Below are 21973 nucleotides of genomic sequence, written 5' to 3'. Positions count from 1 at the left end.
AGGGGCAAAAAGGGGGGTCACCCCTGTGTCCCCCCCAGGAAGGGACACAGCACAGGCTGCCTGCACAGCAGGGCTGGGAGCGCAGCAGCCGGACGCGGTGCGCAGATGAGATGTGGCAGGCGTGTAACAAGCCATTAGTCACTGTCACCTTTGCCCGGCAGCCACTGGCAGGGTAATAAATCCCGGGCTGACTCCAGCAGGCCCGTTCCAGGCCACGGCTCCCAGCTTGCCTCCGCGCCTCTGCTGGCTGGGCTGTGAGCAGCTTGTAAATGCATCCCCGGCCCCTCCCCAGGGACACAGCGCCCTGCGGGGTCCCCAAACCACAGCCACATCCCTGTGGGGCTGATGGATGGGTGACACGGGCCACTGCATTCCTGAGAAGAATCCTTCTTAGGGAATGTGAGGGGTCACAAATCCCCACCACCAAGCAGTCCCCTGGCCCTGCAGGCTGCCCCGTGGCTCTCCCTGCCCTGCCCGCTGCACCTTGCGGTTCCTGACTCTTCCCAGCCCCACGCCAGGAACCGGCATCGGCGGCTGTTCCCGGATCAAAGGAGCCTGGCATGGCCCAGCACAGCACGGCCCGGCGCGCCCGCCGGGAAGGGCTGGCAAACAAGCCGGTCCAGGGAGGCGGCAGGCGGGAAGCACGCGTGATGCCTCTCCCAAAAATGCTGCTGCTCCTGACGGACGGGGCGGCCGAGTCCCTGGAGCCGCGGTCCATCCCAGCCCCGGGGGCCCCCCCGGCTCCCCAGCACAGCCAGCCCAGCACTGCGGCTCTCCCTGGTGCCCACAGCCTGACTCACGGCCCCGGGGATGGTGTGGTGCTGTCGGGGTCACCTTCCCAGCGGGGCTGCGGGTGTTCATCCCAACCCCAAGGCGCTGGGCGTGAGCCAAGCAGCACATCGGGCTGATGGTCACCCCACAGCGGGACAGGGGACATCCCTTGGGAATGGCACCCGCCAGTATCCCCCCGCATCACCTACTTGTAGCTCCAGGGTCCGCACTCTCCGCATCCAAAGGCGTCCGCTGGCCGATGTCCGGGACGGTGCTGCCCGTTCCCGGGCTCTCCCCAGCGCTGACCCCCCGGTGCCGGGACTCACCAGACTTGCTGGCGGCTGTCTCCAGGGACGAAGAGGACGCCTGGAAGAGAAGCAGGACAGACACTCAGCGCCGTCGCCTCTCCCGGTCAGAGCAGCACCAGCACGGGTTGGGGGGCACAGGGGGGGAGGTTTGGGGCGCACAGACACAAGATGCTTTTGTTTTCCTGCCGGCCGGTGCACGTGGCCGGCGCAGGAGCCGCACGCCAGCCCGAGCCACGGGGCTACAGCTGGATCCGGCCGATGGCTCCCGGCACAGCCAGACAAGAAAGGCTGCAGGGAGCGGGGGGGTGAGGACATGAATCAAAGCGGCGTCCCCTCGCCCGCCGGCGGCAGCTGGCCGGTTAGGCAGCTCCCAATTACTCAACCGGGCAGTGTTTACTCGAGATCAACAACCCCCCATCGCCTTCCCTGCCTGGCAGGCGAGGGAAACGTGCTGCTGGGATGGGGATGGCATTCCCGCTGTGCCTTGTTTGGGGACAGTCCCTCCTCCTCGACCCCCGGGCGCTGCTGTAGCCCGGGGTTTGTTGTAGCTGTCACCCTCCTGCCCGGGCACACAGCTTGGGCTGTCACCGCTCCTGTTTAGTTTTAATAAAGCAACAGCCAGTGACACCACGCTCATCTCAGTACTGTTGTGCCACCTTGGGAAAAGCACAGAGACAACCCAGGTTCACAGGATGCTGCCCCCACCCCGGGCACGGTGGGATGCAGGTGACCTCCCCCTGCCACAGGTGACATTGATTTTCTCAGGATTACTGCTATAAACACTGAGATGGATGGTGGTTGGATGCTTTGCTGGGAAGCCCTTAAGACTCAATGAGCCACGCACACGAGCGGACGTATAAATTTACCATTTGCTTCCTGGAAAGGTTTAATTTATGGAATCCATATGGCAGCGCCGCACAACCGCGAGCGCTTGGCACGTCCCGTGAGTCCTCGAGTGCCACCACGTCCCTGCTCCAACTGGCGGGGTGCCACCGGCTGCCCCGGTGATGGCGGGATGCTCTTCTCTTTCCCAGGGATTAACAGAAGGTGACTTTCACAGCGGGCAGGGGACAAGCCCAGGCATCAGCCCCCAGCCCTGACAGCTTGGTGTGGCATCCCTGGAGGTGGCACGGATGTCTCAAGGGGGAGGCCGTGCCACTGCTCCTCCTCCTCCCAGGACAATGCCACTGGCAGCAGCAGGCAGCAATGCCCTACCTGTGGGCATGGCAAAAGGCCGGGGCACACTTTGATACCCGGAGCAACTAATCATTAATTAGCATTAATCACTCTCCATCACGTGTCACGGCAGCATTGGGCAAGACACAGCTGGGAAGTGCCAGACCAGGGTCTTGGTGGGGGAAGTGGGTTTTGACTGCTGGGCCAAGGTTTGCACCCTCCTGCTCCCCAGGGAGCCCCCCACACCCCAACCAAACCATCAGCCTCACAGCACCAACAGCCCCCACCCTCCTCTATTTTCCTGCCAAGGATGTTGAGATGCAAAGGCCCCAGAGATGGGTCCCCCCTGCCCAAGGGCAGCCAGGATCCCACACCCCCCCCTCACCACCCGTGTCCCCTGGGACCCCCAGGCTCCGCACGGAGCACTGGCCGCCTCCTTGCTTTAACTTCACCCTGCGCTATCTGTCAGCAAATCATCCCCGGTTACACAGATAAGGAATAATTGATGCAAAGGAGCCATCTGTTTGCGAACACGGAATATCTGCTCAATTAGGAGGGATCTGTCCACCCAGATAAAGCATGGAGGCAGCCCCTCGGAGCGGGGGCCCTCCTCCCCAGACACGTCCTCAAAGACTCGCCCCCTATTAGAGGTGAGCAGGTTGATTTGGGTGCTAATTTTTTAAGCAGCACCCTGAGGTGCTTGGGAAGAGGCTGGGAGGGAAGGGTGCTCTGCCACTAACTGCTGAAATTTGAGGGGAGAGCTGGCAGATCCCCCATGTCCCACTGAGATGAAGCACAGCTCCTCCTGGCTCTGGGAGATGCTTATCCCACATCTTTCCAGGGATGGCGAGAGGGGACCAGGATCTGTGCCTGCCTGAATGGTGCTGAGCTGAGGCCGGCCCGCTGGTGACACACAGATGGACAAGCCTGAAACAGCTCCCAGGACATCCACAACAGGGATCAGGGACACAGGGCACAGCCTCAGGCACATCCAGGTCAGGGGTAGGTGAGCAGTGAGGTGACAGCAATGTGACATCGTTATGTGATGCTATTAACACAGGAAGAATGGAGCTGGCCTGCATGCCAGCTCCACAAGTGACAAAACCATGGGGAAAAGGCTCCAACCAGAGCTGGCAGGGATGACCCCATGGCATGACACTCCTCAAACCCTTCCTGGGTGTCCCCATCTACCCCAGCAGGTTCTTGATATGAAGGACATGGAGAGCTTGAGTAGGGTCAAAACAGAGCTGGTGGCCTTCAGGGACAGGCACAGAGTCACTGCCAGACCCCACATCAGCCGTGTCACCTGTGCCCCACACCACCAGCATGGTGCCCTACACCACCAGCATGGTGCCCAGGGCAGGCAGCGTGGCAGAACAGCACCAAGGGCAGGGGATAATGTCCCCATATCCAGTGTTCCCACTGTCCCCAGTGTGTCCCTTCCTGCCAAGGGCACATTCCTTCTGCTCCCAAATACCTGCCCCAGCTCCCACCTCTGCCCCCCAGCTTTGGGATGGCAGCGACAGAGTGGGGAAGCAAAGGGCAAGGACGCCATGCCAGCAACGCTTCCTGTGCCTTCAGGACACCCAAAAAAGTGGCTTCCCCATCCCGCTGGGACAGGCTGCGGCGTGCACAGCGCCAATGCCGCCCACGGAAACGCCGCCCACGGGAACGCCGCGGGCACGGCAGAGCCCCCACGGCACCACCCCAACCTCCAGGGTGGCAGCACCCCGGAAAATCCCTGCGCTGCCAGCAGCCAGGGCACCGGGGGTGGATGCAATCTTTGGCTCTTGGCTGGCATCACCCCGGCGAGGCGGCGGGCACGGAGCCCGGCAAGCACCGGCACAGCTGCACCGGCAATGGGGTTTGGCACGGCGTCGGTGCCAGATCCTGTGAGTGAGTGAGACAGGGATGAGGTGAGGAGGATGCCCAGCACAGAGGGCTGCACTTCCCAGGGGATGCAGAGAGTGCTGGTAACGCCTGGGGGATGCAACCCCTCGCTGTCCCCCGGCTCCCCCCAGGGCCTGGAGGCGGTGCTCAGGATAAAAGGTGTTTTTGGAGTGTTGAGGGCTGCAGGAGCAGGCTCCCTCCAGTCCCCTTTGTCGCTGAGGCCCTCAAGCCCCCTGGCTCCTGCTGGGGCTTTATCACAGCACAGCCCCTGCCGTGTGTTCTCCCAGACGGTTCCAGCTGCTCTTCCCTCCAGGAAGCCTCTGCCCTTCTCATCCTTGTCCCAGCAGTCTGAAAACAGAGTGTTTTCCCACAAGAGCAGGCTGGGGTGCCCCTGAGGAGGTGGGGTCCCTGCTGGTGGCATGGCTTGGCCCTGGTGGGTGCCCACAGGAGGGGGTGGTGGCTGTGCCCATGCATCTCCACTGTATTTAAAGTTTCTCAGCCGTGTTTGCTGGCAGAAAGTTGGAACCTACAATTACAGCTGTGCTAACTCCTCATTAAAGAGGGGAAGGGGAAAAACAAAACGAAAAAAAAACCACCACCAAAACAAAAAAAAAAAGGAAAGAAACAAAAGGCTCCAGACTGAGACGCAGCACCGTTAACCCTTCCCAAGACGGGGATGTGACCCCCTCAGGAAATCCATACAGCTAGAGGGACGTGTCACAGCGGTGTGGCAGGTGACAGGGTGCCCCAAGGCTGTGCCCACGAGCATCACTGCCCACACTGATCCGTGCTCCATGTCCCGGTGCCGCGGCGCCCACGTGGGCACGGCTGCGGCTGTGCCGGAGGGAGCCGTTTGTCACGGCAGGCCTGCGGTTCCCGCTTGCTCTCCAGCAGCGACACCGTGACGCCTGCTCCAGGAGCCCACACAATATGTTCGCGCTCATCTCACAGCTGCCCCCAGACGGCCCGAGGTGCCGGTGTGTGCCGGCAGAGCCGCGACGTGTCGGGGAGCCCAGGCGGGAACTGGCACGGATGGAAGGGGCTGGAGACTGTGGTCAGGCTGGAGGCCACGAGGGCAGATCAGGCTGGAAACACTGCTGGCAAGGGTAAGGGATGCACCAGTGGCCCCCCACTCACTCAGTCTGTGCCATGAGCCCTGGGAACAGCGAGTAAGGGGGACAGACCTGGCTGTGACCCCTGTGTGTCACTGCAGCCACCCTGCACCACATGGAGCAGAAGCTGGTGCAACACATGGGGCCCCCAGGACCCCCTCCCCAGCGAGGCCCTGACCCTGTGGCCACCCCAGCACGACCACAGCCCCTCTCATGTCCCATCCCCAGGGACCAGCAGGTCCCTGCGTCACTCTCCATCCACCCCCCACACCCCCCCTTGGCGACACCACCTCAGCGCCGCGGCCGCAGCGGCTCTGACAGCAGCTAACGAGCTGCAGGCAGCAATTTGGGTTATATATAGCCCCAAAGTGACTGCATCTAATTGCTCCAGCGCACACCGGGCCCGCCGCGGGGTCCGGCTGCTGGGGCACAAGGGGACAGGGTGAGCGGCACATGCTCAGCCCCCTCTTTGGCTTGGCTGTCACCCTGTGTGACCCCCTGGGCACGCTGAGGTTGGCAGGGCACAAACATCACCCCATCCACGCCAACCTCAAGGAGCTGGGCCGTTCCCAGCGGCTTTGTGCCGGGCCTTAAGCGGCTTTACCAAAGCCGCCGTCCCAGCCCGTCCCAGCCAGGGACCCTAAGGAGCTTTTGTCCCCTCTCATTAAAGGGTTTCGACCAGGAGGCCACAGGCCGCAGCACCCAGCACCCCCTCTCCGAAACCTGTGTGCTCCAGCCAGCTGCTCCGGCAGCCCCAGGAGGGATGCACGGCTGGAAGGAAGGGAGAGAAGGGAGGTTGACTCCCTTTGTGGCAGCCCCCCATCCCCTCGCAGCAGCTGCCAGGCGAGGCGACGGGCGCGCAGATGCGGCCGGGGGAGGTGCTGTGAGTGTGTGTGAGTGTGTGTAACTCTGTGTGTGTGTAGGGGGGTCCCCCACAGAGGCTCCCCACGCTGGCGGGGCAAGCAGCGGCCCCCGTGTGCAGCCGCCGGCAGGGACGGGGGGGAGCCGGAGCCGAAAATTGTTTGCCAGCTTCCTCGAGACGGCACAATGCAGGGCGCGCAGGCGGATCCGGGGTCAGGGGTGAGAGCAGCAATAAGTGGTTTATGCCTTTTGTGAAGAGGCTGAACTGACAGCTCGCTGGATTAACAAAGACGTCCTCTGTTCCCGGGCAGGTCATGTGGAAAGCGCTGCGCCGACCCCTGTCACTTCTTTTTTTTGCAAGAACAGACATTTGTTCGCCAGCGAACAGGGAGGTGATGGAGGGGGAGGCGGGGGGCACGCTGCCGCCTGCTCCCGGCTTTTCCTCGAGCTCCTCTGGGGCTCTGGGCGTGGGGATCTGCGGCTGTTCACCATTCCGGCAGTACTGTGTCACCTCCCGTGCCTCAGTTTCTCCAGGTTGTGGGAAGAGCCGTGGCTGGAGGGGATGTCAGCACTTCCACAACGCTCCACATCCACATGAAATTCCACCGATGCTCATCCTTCCATCAGCCCAGCACCAGGATGGCTGGGCAGGATGGGACCTGCATCCTCCTGCTCAGTCCCTGTCCCACTGTGGGGACACATATTTCTAGCTTGTGTTTGCCAGTCCTTGCCAGGCTGAGGGATGTTCCCTTCCACCTCCTTTTGAGGCAGGGAAACTGAGGCAGAGGAGGATGCGAGCATCCCACCCATGCACGGACAGTAGGGCTGGCAGCAGCACCGCCACTCCTGTCCTGGCCCTGCAGGGAACAATCGGCCTTTTCAAATCCGCAAGGATTTCCTCAAGGTTGTGCAGCACAGAGCCTTTGCTGTCATCGTTAGACTCCGGAGTTAACAGCTGCAGTGCTGCCGTTCCACACTGACACAAACTGCCCTGGCTGTGGCAGTCACTCCCTGGCCTCAGATGTCCCTGCGGCTCCCACCTCCCTCTGTCACCACAGCCCAGCCCTGGCTCTACATCCTCTGAGACCCCTGAGATGCAGCTTGGTGTCTGCCACCCAAATCCTGCTGAGATCCCACAGGACATGCAGCTTCTCACCCTCATCCCCTGCTCCCCATCCCCGGACACCAGAGCCCAGCACAGCTCACCCACCTCCAGCTCCAGAGCTGCCGGGCACTCTGTGACCACTGTCCCCTCCCCGCCACCCTAAATACCTGCCATGGGAACCGCAGCCTGCCACAAGGGGCTTTTCACTCCGGAAAACCCCACCCACCCCACAGCGGCTCATGTTTTCGGGACATTCCCACCCCCGCCTGCTCAGGGGTAAACTGAGGCAGGGAGGAGCAGCAAGGCCCTGCCGGGTGAGGGGACACATTTAGGGGGTCCCCACCCCTCTTGAGGGAGGGAGGCACATCACAGCAATCCCAGCCAGGGCCACGCTCCTGCCGGGCGATCAGCTCTCGGCACGGTGGCATTAAAGCCTCAATCCGTGTCCCTCAATCCGCCGTGTCCCCTTTCTCCATCCCTCGGGCAGCTTAGCGCCCGTTCCCGGCTCCCTCCTGCCATCTAAAGACGGACTTACCGCCAGGTCCGGCGCTGCTTTAAGCCGCGGATTAAACGTGAACCATCTGCAAGGGGAAATTTTAATGCAGGATAATACCTGCCACACACACCCCGCCGTGTCACCGCGCCCTGGGCCGGGTGGGCACAGAGCCCTGCGGTGCCATCGAGTCCCTGAGCGGCACCAAGTCCCTCCACGGGGATTTTGAGGCTCTGCACATGATGTTCCCATCCTCCTGGATGTCCCCATCGTCCTTGCTGTCCCCTCCTGGCACAGCCCCAGTGAGGAGATGCATTGCCCGGCCAGCCCCCACCTCACCACTCCCTGTCCCCCCCTAAGGCAGCCACTCCAGGCAGGGGACACCCAGGAACATGGGGGGGTCCAGCCGATGCCCCACCTGGTTAATTACTTTAAGTGATTAACATCTCTTCATCAGGGCAGCAGATTAGACCCTGCAGCTGGGAGCTGTTTTCCCTCACCATCTCCTTCCCCAGGGGACAACAAGGGGGGGTGGTCCTTCACTGTCCCCATTTTTAGGAGCAAATCCCACCTCCCCAACCCCAAAAAGGTGTTCTCTGTCCCCCCACCCAGCCTGGTGAGGCCCCCAGGAATGCCCAGACCAGCAGCATCATCCAGGGTGCAGTGGGGCCATGGGGTCACTCAGGCTGTCCCTAGTGCTAGTGGGGACAAAGCTGGGCTGAACATCACACAGCCAGGAATGACCTCTGTGGGGAGGAGGGATTCCTGGGGGGCAGCGAACCCCAAAACTGGGTGGGGGAGGATGAGACACCTCCTGCCAACTCAGCACCCCAAAGAATTACACAGGATCACAAGTGCCTGCCCAGGTCAGCAGGGAAAGGAGCCAGGGAGGTTTTCCACCACCCAGCCCACTCCTGATGGAGAATTTACAGCCAGGATCCGCTATAGGCTCAGTAATTAGTGTTGGGATGCTGAATCAGCACCTGGCCATCAGCACTGAAGGGATGGAGCTGGGGGGGCTCTGGGACTGATGGTGGCCCCCCAGGAGGGGTACAGGGGACGCTGGGGTGACCCAGCAGTGCCTGACAGTGGAGGGGGGCACCCCTATGGCTGGGAACACTGGAGGAAAGGTGGTAGCCCAACATGCCATCCCATCCTGCTGCTCCAGGACCAGCTCCAGCCCAGGATCCCTCAGCTGTCACTTTGGGAATGCCCCAGGATAGACACAACCCTCTCCATCCTGTTCATTTAAAGCCAGAAATCCCTCTGGCCTTCCCTCCACAGCCTGGATGCCTCATCCCAGGATGCTGAAGCCCTGGGATGCCCGAGCATCCTCCCAGCTGTGCCTGGGCAGCCCTCTGGCCTTGACGGCTGCCATCAATTTCCCGGGGTCGGGAATGGCAGGGCCGGCTCCCCGGCAGATCCAGCCTCTGCTCCTTGGCTGATTACAGCCATTTCCCTGCCCGTGCCCCCCTCCCCGCTGTCTGCCTCCTGCCTCCGTCTGCTGCCTGGTTTTACGAGGGCCATTTCCAAGAGGTCGCTGGAAATAGATTTTTATCACCTCGTGATAAATATCGTTTATGGTGACATTACTGCTCCGAGCAGCCGTGCAAAGGGGAGGGAGGAGAGGCAGGAGGACGCTCTGCTCCCAACCTCAGCTCCACGGGGCACCAGCCGGGCCTCTCCTCATCCCTGTCCCCATTCCTGGAGGTTGGGGCAGCACCATCCGACACCATCCATCCATCCATCCATCCATCCATCCATCCATCCATCCATCCATCCATCCATCCATCCCTCCCTCCATCCAGGCGGCAGGAACAGAGGGAGCTGCATCATTAGCCCCGCGCGCCATTAAGCACTTAAAAAGCCATAGGAATAAGCCGCGCCATTAGCTGGCAAGAGAGCTGGGAGGGGAGGGAGGCACAGAACCGAGCAGGGAGCAGGGAATGTCACCGCCCCGAGGGCTCCCGTGTGCTCAGGAAGCAGGGACAGAACACAGCTCCAAGGTGGAAAACCAGGGGCTTTCAGAGCTGACACATGGTTTCTACAAGGGGTGACGCCACTGGGGGATTTTTGGGCACGGTGGGGAGAACTGGCTCCTTGCTCATCCCCTCCTCTGCTTTAGGAATGGAGCTGGCACAGAAAACCGGGAGAAAAAGCCACGGCTGAGCTGAGAACTGCAAACTCATGACAGCAACAGCCTCGAGTGTTGCAACCCTGCCCGGAGGTGACCCGGCAGCCCAGGGGAGCAGGGTCCTGCCCCGGCCCAGCCCGCAGGAGGGAGAGCTGCCAAGCCGTGCCCACAGGCAGCTGCCTCTGGAAAAGGGCACGGCAGCGGGCAGGGGGCCAAGGCCAGGCTGCTCTCGGTGCCAGCCCAGCCACACACAGCGCCGGGCCCTGGCCACCCCCGGGGGGAAACAATTGTCCTGTTCACCAGAGCCAGGGCGAGGGGTGTCACCTGTGGGGACACTGGCACAGTCCCCAGGGAGCCAGAGCCGGGGTGCAAAGCAGCAGCAAAAGTGCACAGGCAGCAAAGAGCAGCCCTCGCCTGCAGGCAGAGCACGGCACTGCTGCCCCGTGCCAAGAATCCTGTTTGCTCTCCTCAGTCAGCCCTGGCAATGGGTCCCTTGGGCAAGTCGCCTCCTGCCCCACTGCCTCAGTTTCCCCAGCTGGCAGGGATGGTGGGGCATGGGCAGGGGGTGGGCTGCCCTGGAGGGACCCCAGCCCTCGTATTGTGGCTCCTTGTGACATTCAGAGAGAACTGGCTGTGACACAGAGCTCTGGTGACTTACTTGGGAAGGGACCCCCAGTGTGGGGCCAGGACTTTGTATGGGGACAAGCACGGCCAGACAGCAGCACTGACCATCTGGCATGGTGGCATGACCCTCCTCAGCTCCCCACACCTGGTGGGCAGAGAACAACACCAAAAAGGACCAGTCCAGTCACCCTGATGGCACATGGGGCTGCATGGGGACACCCAGCCCCACATGCAAGGACGAGGAGTGCTGGGGTGTCCACTCTGTTCCCTCTCTGCTGCTAGGACAGGTGACTTGATCATCCAGTGCCACCCCCATGTCACCACCCACACCAGCAGCTGGCACTGTCCCCTGTCGCCACATCCCACCTTTGGGACTCCCCAAGCCACTCCATCCCCTGGGGACAAGGAATCCCTTGTCCAACAGAGACCCCAGAATGCCGGCCAGCAGGATGCCTGCAGAGCCAGCTGCCTCCTGTGCCCATGAAAGGACATTTGTTCACCTGACGAGTGGCTCGGTGACCTCAGGTCCAGCTCCTGCCACCACCTCGTGGCTCCTGGCACGCAGGGGCAGCACGGCCTGGCAGGGCCACCTCGCTGGCGGTCGCGGTGATCTTACCCCGCTCCCAGAGCGCTCCAAGCCCAACTCTTGGCCTGGGACACGGATCCTCCAGCCAAGGCAGGCTTGGCACTCACCCTCCCACGGAGCAGGCAGACGCCCTCCTCGCCCTGGGCTGGCAGGGAGTGGGCAGCAGCAGCTGCAGGAGGTGCGGACAGACAGACAGACAGCATGAGCACAGCCCACTGTGCACCGCCCCGAGCTCTGGGCATCCCCTGCCCACATCAGGACTGCCCACCCCACAGGCAGGGACAAATTCCAGCTCAGCACCCCAACAGAGCACCAGGGGTGCCCCCATCACCCACAGACAGAGCCTCGGACCCCAAACCCTTTCCCTACTGCCCCCCAGGAGCCAAAACTGAACCCCCCCAAAGGTGGGCACATGTGCTGCAGCCCCCCAGGTTGGGGTGCCCCCTCTATCCACCCCATTAGAGCTGGGTATGGGCCTGCTGGGGTGCAGAAAAAACATTTTGCTACTTTTTTTTTTTTAAGCACAGAAAAAACAGGAAGTGCAGAATGCACCTGGCAGCACCACACAAAAGTTTGCAGCAAGTTCCACAAAGCCACCCCAACAAGTACCCACCGCGGGTCTGGGGGACCACAGGGGTCCCCCCAATGTGCCCCCACCCCCAAACACACCCAGAAAAATTGGGGGGGCATGCAATAAGTCAAGGGGGGTACAGGGTTTATCCCCCCCAACAATGCTGGTGGGGTGCCCACCTCAATGCTGGACAGGGGGTGGGAGGAGGGTTACAGGGAGGGGGGTGCAGGCAGGAGTTGGGGGTAACAGGGTGGGTACAGGCAGGTCAGGGGGTACAGGTGGTGCACAGGGGGGCACAGAGGGGTGGGAAGATACAAGGAGCAGGAATTTAGGATGAGGATGGAGGGGTACAAGTCTGAGGGAAGTACAGGCAGTGCACAGGGGGGCACAGAGGGGTGGGAAGATACAGGAAGGGGGAATTTAGGATGAGGATGGAGGGGTACAGGTGTGAGGGGGGTACAGGCGGAGATGAGGGAGGTGCAGACCAGGGGGCAGGGGGTACAGACATGGGTGGCACAGGGATGGGATGGGATGGGATGGGATGGGATGGGATGGGATGGGATGGGATGGGATGGATGGGATGGGATGGGATGGGATGGGATGGGATGGGATGGGATGGGATGGGGGATACATCCAGGGTGTGTGTGTAGGTGGGGAGGGGGGTTACAGGTAAAGGCGGGGGGCACAGCCCGAGGGGAGGGGAGGGCACAGGCAGCCGCCTGCCCTGCACGTACCTGCGGGGCGCGGTGCGGGGCGCGGTGCGGGCGGCGCGGTGACCCCGGCGGCGGCAGCGGGAGGAGGCAGCGCCGCGCACACGCGCGATCACATCCCGAGCCGCCGGCGAGAGGCGGGGGACACACACACACACTCACACACTCACACAGAAACACACACGCACGCACTGCTGGGGGGGGGGGGGGGGGGGGGGAGGTGGAGGCTGTGGTTTGCCAGGGGGGGTCAGGGAAATTAATAACCGAGAAAAAGGCACTTACCCCCTCCGCGGGGCTCGCCACCGTGCCGCGGGGGTGGCTGGAGGGTGGCGCTGGGAGGGGAGGGGGGGATCAAAGGATTGAGGAGTGGGGCGGGGGGGGGGTCTCGCCAGCCCCCGCTGCCTGCCACAACAAAGAGCCAGACACAACAAAAGCAGCATATGGCCAGAGCCGCGCGGGGCTGTAAATTAAACATAAAGGGAAGATTAGATAATTAATGAGCGCTCCCGGGCCGGCCCCGGGGGAAGGGGAAAGGGGAGGGGGGCTGCCTGCTGCGGGGAGCCCCGAGCCCCCCGCCCAGCCCCGGCGGGGAGGGGGCCGGGGGGCACCTGTTGGGAGGGAGGATGGGCAGCGGCCGGGCCAGCCTCGCCAGCTGCTCCGGGGCGCAGCCTAAGAGGATTAGCGGGGGCATCCCGCCCCCGGCAAAAAGGGCTTGAAGCTGCGGGGCTGGGGGTGGGGGTCCCTTGAATCCCCCCACGTGCGGTGTCGCCTCTGCCCCAGCCTCGGGCAGCAGCCCGGGGAGGGGGGAGCTTGGGTTCTCATCCTGTATCCCTGCATCCCTCCCTGGGCAGCATCCCGGGGGGGTGGGCTCATCCTGCATCCCTGTGTCCCTGTATCCCTCCTCGGGCAGCATCCCGGGGGGTGGGCTCACTCCCTGCATCCCTGTATCCCTCCTCAGGCAGCATCCCGGGGGAGTGGGCTCATCCTGCATCCCTGCATCCCTCCCCAGGCAGCATCCTGGAGGGGTGGGCTCACTCCCTGCATCCCTGTACCCCTCTATCCCTGTATCTCAGCATCCCGGGGTGGTGGGCTCACTCCCTGCATCCCTGCATCCCTCTATCCCTGTATCTCAGCATCCCGGGGGGGGGGTGGGCTCACTCCCTTCATCCCTGTATCCCTCTATCCCCGTATCTCAGCATCCCAGGGGGGTGGGCTCGCATCGTGCATTCCTCTGCCTCAAAGACCTGGACCCACAAACACACCAGGATTCAGGCACAGCTCAGTGTGTTCCCCCTGCCCACGCAGGGAAGGTGGTTCCTGCCCCGCCAGCAGCACAGAGCCCTTTGGAATGCCCCAAATCCGCACTGCGAGGCAGGAGGGGAAACTGAGGCAGAATGGGGGTACTGAGGCAGAAGAGGGGAAAACAGGCAGGAGGGGGGACACTGAGGTAGGAGAGGGGGAAACTGAGGCAGAGGGACAGAGAGGGGAAACTGAGGCAGGAGGGGGGGTGAGTCCACGCTGGTGGCTCAGATCTGTGTGGGGATAAATTGGGGCTGTCCCCAGGCAGCCCTGGAACATCAGCACCGGCATGTCCCGGCGGGGGGGCCGCCCCCGGGAGGCGGGAGGGGCGGGTACCCCGGGAAGGGGGTGCCAGAAAGAGCGTCAGGCTGGGCCCGGCCAGGGGAAGGAGTTAATCCCATTATTGGCAGGCTCACAGATGGTGGCTGCACTATTCCCCTGCTTAGCAGATTGAACAGATCAGGCAGGAGGGAGGGAAGGAGGTGGGGGGATCTCCCCCCCAAAACGCCCACAGAACAGGGGTGTGAGGGGCTGTGAACACCCCCCTCCACCCCACAAGAGCCTGTGAGCACCCAGAGGTGCTGCCCTGCTCCACACTGCACCCCTTGCCAACCTCAATAAACTGCACCCCATAAATCCATCCACTCTGCCCTGGACAAGGGGTGGTGACACAGCAGGGGATTTGGGGACACCCCTGCTGTCCCCACGCCAAACCTGCCACCCCCAGGATTCTCCAGGAGGTCAAGGACCAGGTCCCGTTGCCCTGGCTCGGGGAGATTTCAGCAGCTGGTCCCAAGGCATCAGCAGCCAGGGCTGGAGCCCGGGATTAGGGAGTGTGGGAAAGGGCTGGCAGGAGGCCAGGGGCAGAGAGGCTGGAACGTCCTGAGCAGGGAGGACAACAGAAAAGGGATGGAGGGAGGGACAGAGGGAAGGATGGAGGGATGACAGGAGGGCAGGAGGGATGAGGGAAGGAGGCCAACAGCTCCTCACCCCCGGCAGCAGCGTGGAACCGCAGCACTGCAGCCAAGAGCCTCCATCCCTGCCACGAGCTCGCCAGGGCTCAGCGACCTCCACCCCACAGCCCCCCTGGAGACCCCACACAACCCCGGATGCCAGTCCTGGTGGCTCCCAGCCCAGTCCCAGCGGGCAGGATGAGGCCACCTCCAAAGCAAAGCTGCCCGCTTGCCTTTTGGCAAACACCTGGGAAACACTGTGCCTTTGATTCTGCGGGGTGAACAGCGGTGCCCAGCCTGGCACCCCACAAAATAACCCCCCTGGCCACCCACATCAGCCCCACATCCCTCTCATCCCCCCTGGAGGGCACTCCCAGCATGGGGAGGGCACGGGGTGAGACATCCCATTGCAGAAGGCACTGAGCCACCATGCCGGGGGTTGCCAAGGCAATGGGAGAGTGGGAATGTGGGTGGGAAAGGTTGGGGATGCAATCCCACAGGGCTGGGGCCTCTCCATGCAATGGGAGATGGGTTGGGGGACCATGGCACCCCCCAACTTCCACCCCAGGCAGGGAATTGGGATGTCCCCACTGCTCAGCATTGGTGTCCCCATGCCACTCCCTACCCTCTCCTCTGGGGGGGTCTCTGCAGTTTGGGCATGCAGGACTGGCATGAGCATGGCCCCAGCACCCCAAAACAGCTTATCCTGGCCAGAGACTGACACCCAGCAGGAGGGGACAACCCCAGAGCCCTGGGGACACCAGGGGGTACAGAGGGAATTGGGACAGCCCTGGTGACACCCTGTCCACACTCCAGCACAGGGTGGAGCCCAGGGCAAGACCCCATAAGGTGAGAGCTGACAGGAGGGAGGGCAGGCTGCTCCTCAGCCCTTCATGCCTCAGTTTCCCCAGCCGTGCCTCAGTTTCCCCTGGCATTCCAGCCTCATGGCTGCAGGCAGGATCACCAGGGGCAGTTTCAGCAGTCCCTGCCCAGCCCCAGGGCTCACCCAGCCCATGGTGACAGCGCTGCCTCCAACCCTGCCCTTCCAGAGACCCACCCCAGCCACTGGCACAGGATGCTCAGTGGCCACATGGTGACCACCCCTCTCTACTGCCCCTCCTCGCTCCAGGCACCAGCCAGCTCAGGGACATGTTTGTGCCTCAAGAGCCAGGTCAAAGCCCTGGTAAACTCACTCTGGGACATCCCCAGCTCCTGCCTCCACCCCACCCCAGCACAGGGATCCCCAAACCTCAGCATCTCCCCTCTGGAAGTTGCTCCCACAAACCAGCTGGGTGCTGAGCTGTGAGGATGCTCAACCATCCCCACCTTTTTTATTTTCTTTTTTCTTTTTTTAGGGGGGGAGGATGATCCCCCCCATTCCCAGCTGGCAGCTCCCATCCACTGGAGATCTGAGGATCCATCAGCTAGGAGCAGACAGGTTGAGGCTGGGAGCTGCCTCCTGTGCCAGCCCAGACAAGGCTCCCAGGGGACTAATACCGGCATGTAAATATTAGATACTTCTGTCTCCTCTGAGGCCAATTACACAAATCGTGGCAGCTCCCGCAGGACTCTCCGCTCCTACTTACTGTATCATCATTAACAGCTTATTAGAGAACAGCTGCTCCAAGAGGGGGAAACAAAAAAAAAGGAGAAGGCAGCAGGAGAGGCGGGAAGGAGAGAGGCACATAGCAGGATGAGGAAGGGTGACCTCCACCCTGCCCCAGCACTCAGGGACACCAGGAACATCATCCCCATGGTGGCACTGGGGTGCTCAGCCCTCTCTGCAAACCCAGTGGAGAAACAGTCCAAAAATCGTGATGGGATCTGCTGTGGGATTCCCAGGAGGTGCTGGGAAGGGGATGGAGGGATGGGCCCTGCTGGTGTTGGGCTGGGAGGTGGCAGGGACAGGAGTGAGGTGGCTCCAGGGAAAGCAGGAGTTGGAGTGAAGTCACCAAAGCAGCCTGGCACCCCTCAGCCAGGGGCAGGGAGGTCCCTTCATACCCCGAGGATATTCCTCAGCCTTTGGGTGCTGGGATGGGAGGACAGGAGGTTTAGGATCAGCTCCCCAGCACAACCCAGCCTCCCTGAGGGGCGACACACATTCCCTAAACCATCCCCTAAACCCTAAACCATCATTAAAAGGTGCAGCTAATTGGGAGCCAGACACTCCTTGCCCTCCTCCCGGTCCCCCAGGGGTGACAGCAGCCAGGCTGGGATGGCAGGGGGGGTTTTTTGGGGATTCCACAATCCTTCCCACTCTCCCCGAGTCCAATCAGGCTCCATCATTCCCAGTCCCCTGCGGCCACCAGGGCCAGCCGGGGTCCCCAGCGGGGTGCCCTCGGGTGTCTCCGGGGTCACGGCAGGGTGGCCTCGGGCAGGTGGCCGGGGCAGGTGTCCCTGCAGGGAGCCGTGTCCCCGGGAGGATGTCACGACATGCTTCTGGTGCGCTCTAGCGTCAGGCTGCATTAATGCATTGCTGGCAGCAGGCACGAGCTGCACAGCTGGACACAGACAAGGGGACGGACACCTGGACACTGTGGGGACACCTGGACACACATGGGGGAGGGACACCGGCCACCTTGAGCAGGGGACAGGCCACCAGCTGCGCCTCACCCCAGCTCAGGTGGCTTTGTCCCACCCTGGGGGGACTGGGGGGGCAGATGTCCCACGCTGGGAGGGACAAGCCACGCCAGGCAGGGGCAGATGCTCAATGGAAGGAGAGGGGCTCCCCAGGGCTTTCGGGGGCCGGGGAGGCAGCAGCTTCCCGTCTGATTGCTAATTATCCTCGTTATTCCGTGTCAGACACTTTATGAAGCACCGGAGTGATTTGCTCTTTCCCTGTAATTAGGCACGTCGCAATTACCATCTAATTCAAGTTCAAGCTCCGCGTCCTCGCGACCTTCCCGGCCTCGACACCGTGTCCCTGCTTGTCTCCCCAGGGTCCCCCTGGTGTCACCTCTGCCCTGTGGCTGCTTCTCCAGAGAGGAGAAGGGCACAGAGGGGCTGGTGGAGGACAAGGCACGCAGCCAAACCACCCAAAAATCCACCCAGCTGAATGTGACACCAAAAGCCCCAAGGCAGCTTTGGGGACCCCCTCCAGGAGGGGGTTGTGACAGTTGTGACAGTCCCCAGCACAACACTCCTGAGCATCCCTGAGCCCCTGGGATTTTGGGCTAAGCACACAGCCAGGCCCTGCCCACACACAGCTCCCAGCCAGCTGCCACTTTGTCCCCTGTAGTGTCATTTTAGATTCCACAGGACATATTTAACACATCCGTGTCACACCCTCGGCTCCCATTCCCAACAGGGACAACAGAACAGAAACAACAATTAAAAAAAAAACCTACAAGGCTTTTTTTTGGTTTGGTGTTGTTGGTTTTTTTTGTTTGTTTGTTTTTTTTTTTTTTTTTTTTGTTTTTTTTTTTTTTTTGTTTTTTTTTTTTCAGGGGGAAATAAATGGAATACAGAGAGCAGGATGATTGATCAGCAGCTCAGTGTGGCACTGGGATTCCCTGTCCCCACCTGGCTCACAACAAGAGCCGCATCTCCTCCTGGAGCATCCCAAAAACGCCGCCAGTGCCGCAGCCCTGGGCTCTGCGCCGTGCCAGGCTCTGGTGGCACCAGAATCCCTGCAGAAGGATTGCTCCCCCCCTCCTTTTCCTCCCAGCAGCTAATTAATCCTTCTGCTCAGGCAGAGCTCATTAGTGCTGGTGCAGCGCGGGGCTGCTCCGGCCACCCGGCACAGCCGCCCTTCCCAGCAGAGAGCAAGGTCAGTGCCAGGGCCGGAGGGATCTGCCTGTGCCATGGGCTTGTCCTGCCTGGGTTCTCCTTCCTGGCCCCCCTCAGTGCAGGGTGGTGGTGTTTGTCCAGGCTTACAGTATAGGGGAAAAAAGAAGAAAAAAAAAGAAGAAAAAAAAAAAAAGGGAGGGGGAAAATGGGAAAAAAAAAAAGGGGAGGGAAGGGAAAAAAAAAAGGGAGGGGGCAGAAGGGAAAAAAAAAGAAAAAAGAAAAAAAGGGAAAAAAAGGAGGAAAAAAAAAGGAAAATGGGGGGAAAGGAAAAAAGGAAAAAGGGGGGAAAAAAGGAAAAAAGGGGGGGGGAAGGAAAAAAATGAAAAAAGGGGGGAAAGGGAAAAAAGGGAAAAAGAAAAAAGAGAGAAAAAAAATAAAAAAATTAAAAAAAGAAAAAAGGGAAAATGAAAGAAAGAAAAAGGGGAAAAAGGGGGAAAGGGGAAAAAAGGGGGAAAGGGGAAAAAAGGGGGAAAGGAAAAAAGGGAGGAAAAGGGGAAAAAAGGAAAAAGGGGGGAAAAAAGGAAAAAAAAGGAATAAAGGGGGGGAAAGGAAAAAAGAAAAATGGAAAAGAAAAATGGAAAAGAAAAGGAAAAAAGAGAAAAAAAGGGGGGGAAGGGAGAAAAAAGGGGGGAGAAAGAAAAAAGGAAAAAAGGGGGGAAAAAGAAAAAAGAAAAAAGAGGGGTGAGGAGGTGGAGAAAAGCCCCCACCCCGAGCGTGAGCGGGAGGGAGCAGCGGCCAAGGAAAGCAGAGGAGTCAGCCAAGTGCCTCTCTCCGTGGCGGCGGGGCGCGAGTGGGCCGCCCTGCAAATGTTTTGAATTTCCAAAACAGAAGAGAGAAGCCAAGAGCTGCCGAGTTCCCCCACAGGCCAAGAAGGACAAAGGGCATCCCTGTGTGGTGGAGGGGAGGGAGGGCACCCAGCACCCCCCTGGGATGTGCCAGGATGGGGATGTGGCACAGGGGGTGCTCCCAGCTGGGCTCTGATTGCACCCAAGGAGAGGAAATGGTGCAGGGCTGGTCCTATATGGGGGTGTTGGGTGGCTGTGATGGGATGTGCACCCACAGGGACAGCCCCCAGCAGAGCCTGGGGTGATTCAACACCAGCAAAAAGCCTCCATCTCCCTGTGCTGGCACAGCAGGAGCCTCCCAGCTCCCATCCTCATGGGAACCCCCCCGCTTCAAGAGCCAAAAGTGCTGGGAAAGGCCCGAAGCCGGAGTGCTGGAGGCTCTGCTTGCTGCAGGAGATGCCGACAGTGCTCCAGAAGGAAATCCCAGTGCCCACCCCGGCTGCTGGCAGGGATGTGAGGATGCTGCATGGGTGGTCCAGCCCCTCTGGGCGATCCCACCCTGCAGGGTGATGCTGTGCCCCCAAAATGCAGAGCCTGCCCCATAAGGGATTTGGGGCAGCATCCATGGGAATGCCAGCAGCACCACAAGCCCCACGCTGGTGGGGGGACCCCACACCCCTCCCTCCCTCCCCTGCAGATTATAACCTCACACGGATTATAATCTTAAATTATTAATCCCCAACAAATCCAAACCCCATCTGCCTAATCCTGCCCCACTCCCCCCTCCAGCATAAACCCCCTCCCAGAGGGATTTTAGGGGTGGGGGCTGCCTGGATTCCAGCCCTGCTACTGGGAGGGGTGGGAGAAACCACGGGGGGAGCCCCCCCAGCCACGCAGGGGAGACAATATCGGGCCTATGCGGCCCCCTCGCCGCCAGATGTGTGTTAATAAGGCAGCTGCCCCCTAAGCTAATAAGGTCACTTACTGGCTCCAGCAAGACGAGAAAACAAGCAGGGGCTTGGCTGCGGTACAGCCTGACTTGGCACTCGCCGCACGCCGGCTTCCTGAATTCTTGCCGCTTCCAGAACAGCGCAACGGGGTGGAAAAAAAGCACAGAGAAAACCTCCCGAGCCCCCCTCCCAAAAAAAAAAAAAAAAAAAAAGGACCCCTGCAGCCCACCCGGCCTCCAGCATCCCCCCGGTGCTGCTGCCTGTGCCCTGCTGCCTTCACCCCACGGAGGGGTTTATTCCTTAGGGAAAACATCATGGAAAGGCTGGGAGAAGGGGAGGGAGGGGGGGATTCCTGCAGACTTTCCCAGCACCCCCACCCCGGCCCCGCTCCCTCCCTCGCCTGCCCCCGATCATGGCGCCTACAACTCCCTTTGTTTTAATATTCTAAAGCGAGCCAGATGCCGGCTTTAATCCCCTCAGCTGGGGAGGATTTGCGAACACATTAGGAGGCAGAGCCGGGCCCTGGCCCCAGCCACAGCCCCACGGCGGCACTGCGCCCCATCTGCCGCCTCGGGGAAGGGGATCCCGGCCCCTAATTGCCTTCTCATGTCGGGATTAGGAGCTGACAAGGTGTGCGACAACGGGGACACGAGCATCCCCTGCCACTTGTGGGAGGGTGCTCTGCAGAGCTTGGGGGGTTTGCCCCCCAAACACGGGGACAGGGGTGGCATGGATGGGTCCTGCAGGGTGGTGGGTGCTCAGGGGAAGAGCAGAGGTTGGGCTGCAGGAGATGGGATGATGGATGGTGTGTGTGTCCCAGGTGAAACCTCACCAGAGCGTGACCGGCTCTGCCACATCCCTCCCGGGTGTTGGGATATTTTGGGGAAAAGCTCTGAGGGTCCTTCCTGCAGTGTGAACAGGGGAAAGGGATTTCCATCCCGAGCTCCTGCTCTGCTGCTGCCTCCTTCCCCTGGGATTCAGCAAACGAGGCTGAGATTGAACAGGCACCAGCAGCAGGAGCGAGAGGGGTCAGATCCCGCAGGAGCAGCTCCAGGTGTGCATCCCATTAGTCCCACAGCATCCAGGGCAGCTCCTCTGCATCACATCCCGGCTGTCCCAGCACAGTCAGACCCTTCCCACAGTCAGGAGGGGGAAGTGGCCTCTGCAAAGTCAGGGGAGGCAGCAGCAGAGCCCCAGGAGATGGAGGGTGATGGGAATGTGGTGCTGGAGCGACATCCCAACCCCACAACATCCTAAAGTGGGGAAACAGCTGCCACACAAGATGCCCCATAAACCCCCTCCTCACCCAAGGGTCAGCTCACAGCACATCCTCACAAGCTTCCCAAATGCTGGGGGTTCCCTCCAGGCCCCCCAGTCCAAGCTGGACTTTGTGGGGGACCCCAAAGAGCTCAAAACCCTGCAGAGACCTCTCCAAGGATCTCCCCTGCCCATCCCAGTGCCCACAGGAGGCTCCTGCTCCAGCTTCCCCAAAGAAACAGCTCCAGGAGCACAGAATCTTCCTGAGCTATCCCAGACCCCATAATCACACTGGAAAAGCAGCAGGGCTTCTTTTTGAGGTTTTTTGAGCTTTTTTTTTTTGGTGTGTGTGTTGTTTTTTTTAAGACCAGGATCTCCTCCATAGCACTTAGCAGCCAGGAGTTCCGAGGGAGCAGAGCTCAGTGCTTTAGAATGACGCCTCAATTGCCAAGAAATAATCCCAAGGAGAAAAGCAAAAAACCAAAAAAAACCCACCCAAAAAAACCCCAGACTCAGAAGATAATTAACTCCACAAAGCAGCGACCCTGAGCAGCTCAAATCTTCGCTGTAACTCCCCAGCCTCTTCTCCAAGGAATTAT

General features: G+C 60.9%; 1 protein-coding gene across 4 annotated transcripts in view; it reads right to left on the bottom strand.

Annotated features, from left to right (window-relative positions):
- GSE1 (Gse1 coiled-coil protein) overlaps positions 1 to 21973 on the bottom strand; it is a 102178-nt gene that overhangs the window by 64940 nt on the left and 15265 nt on the right. For all 4 annotated transcript variants that reach the window (XM_083869967.1, XM_083869963.1, XM_083869965.1 and 1 more), the window contains one exon: positions 981 to 1137. Coding sequence is in view for 3 of the 4 variants with exons in the window: in XM_083869963.1 (XP_083726089.1) it covers positions 981 to 1137 (157 nt within the window). In the remaining variant the exon portion in view is untranslated. The remainder of the gene's footprint in view (positions 1 to 980; positions 1138 to 21973) is intronic.

This window comes from Zosterops lateralis (assembly GCF_965231275.1).
Source record: "Zosterops lateralis genome assembly, chromosome: 12".
NCBI classification, from domain to species: domain Eukaryota; kingdom Metazoa; phylum Chordata; class Aves; order Passeriformes; family Zosteropidae; genus Zosterops; species Zosterops lateralis.
The sequence above is the reverse complement of the archived record's forward strand: the minus strand, read 5'-3'. Positions and strand labels throughout refer to the sequence as shown.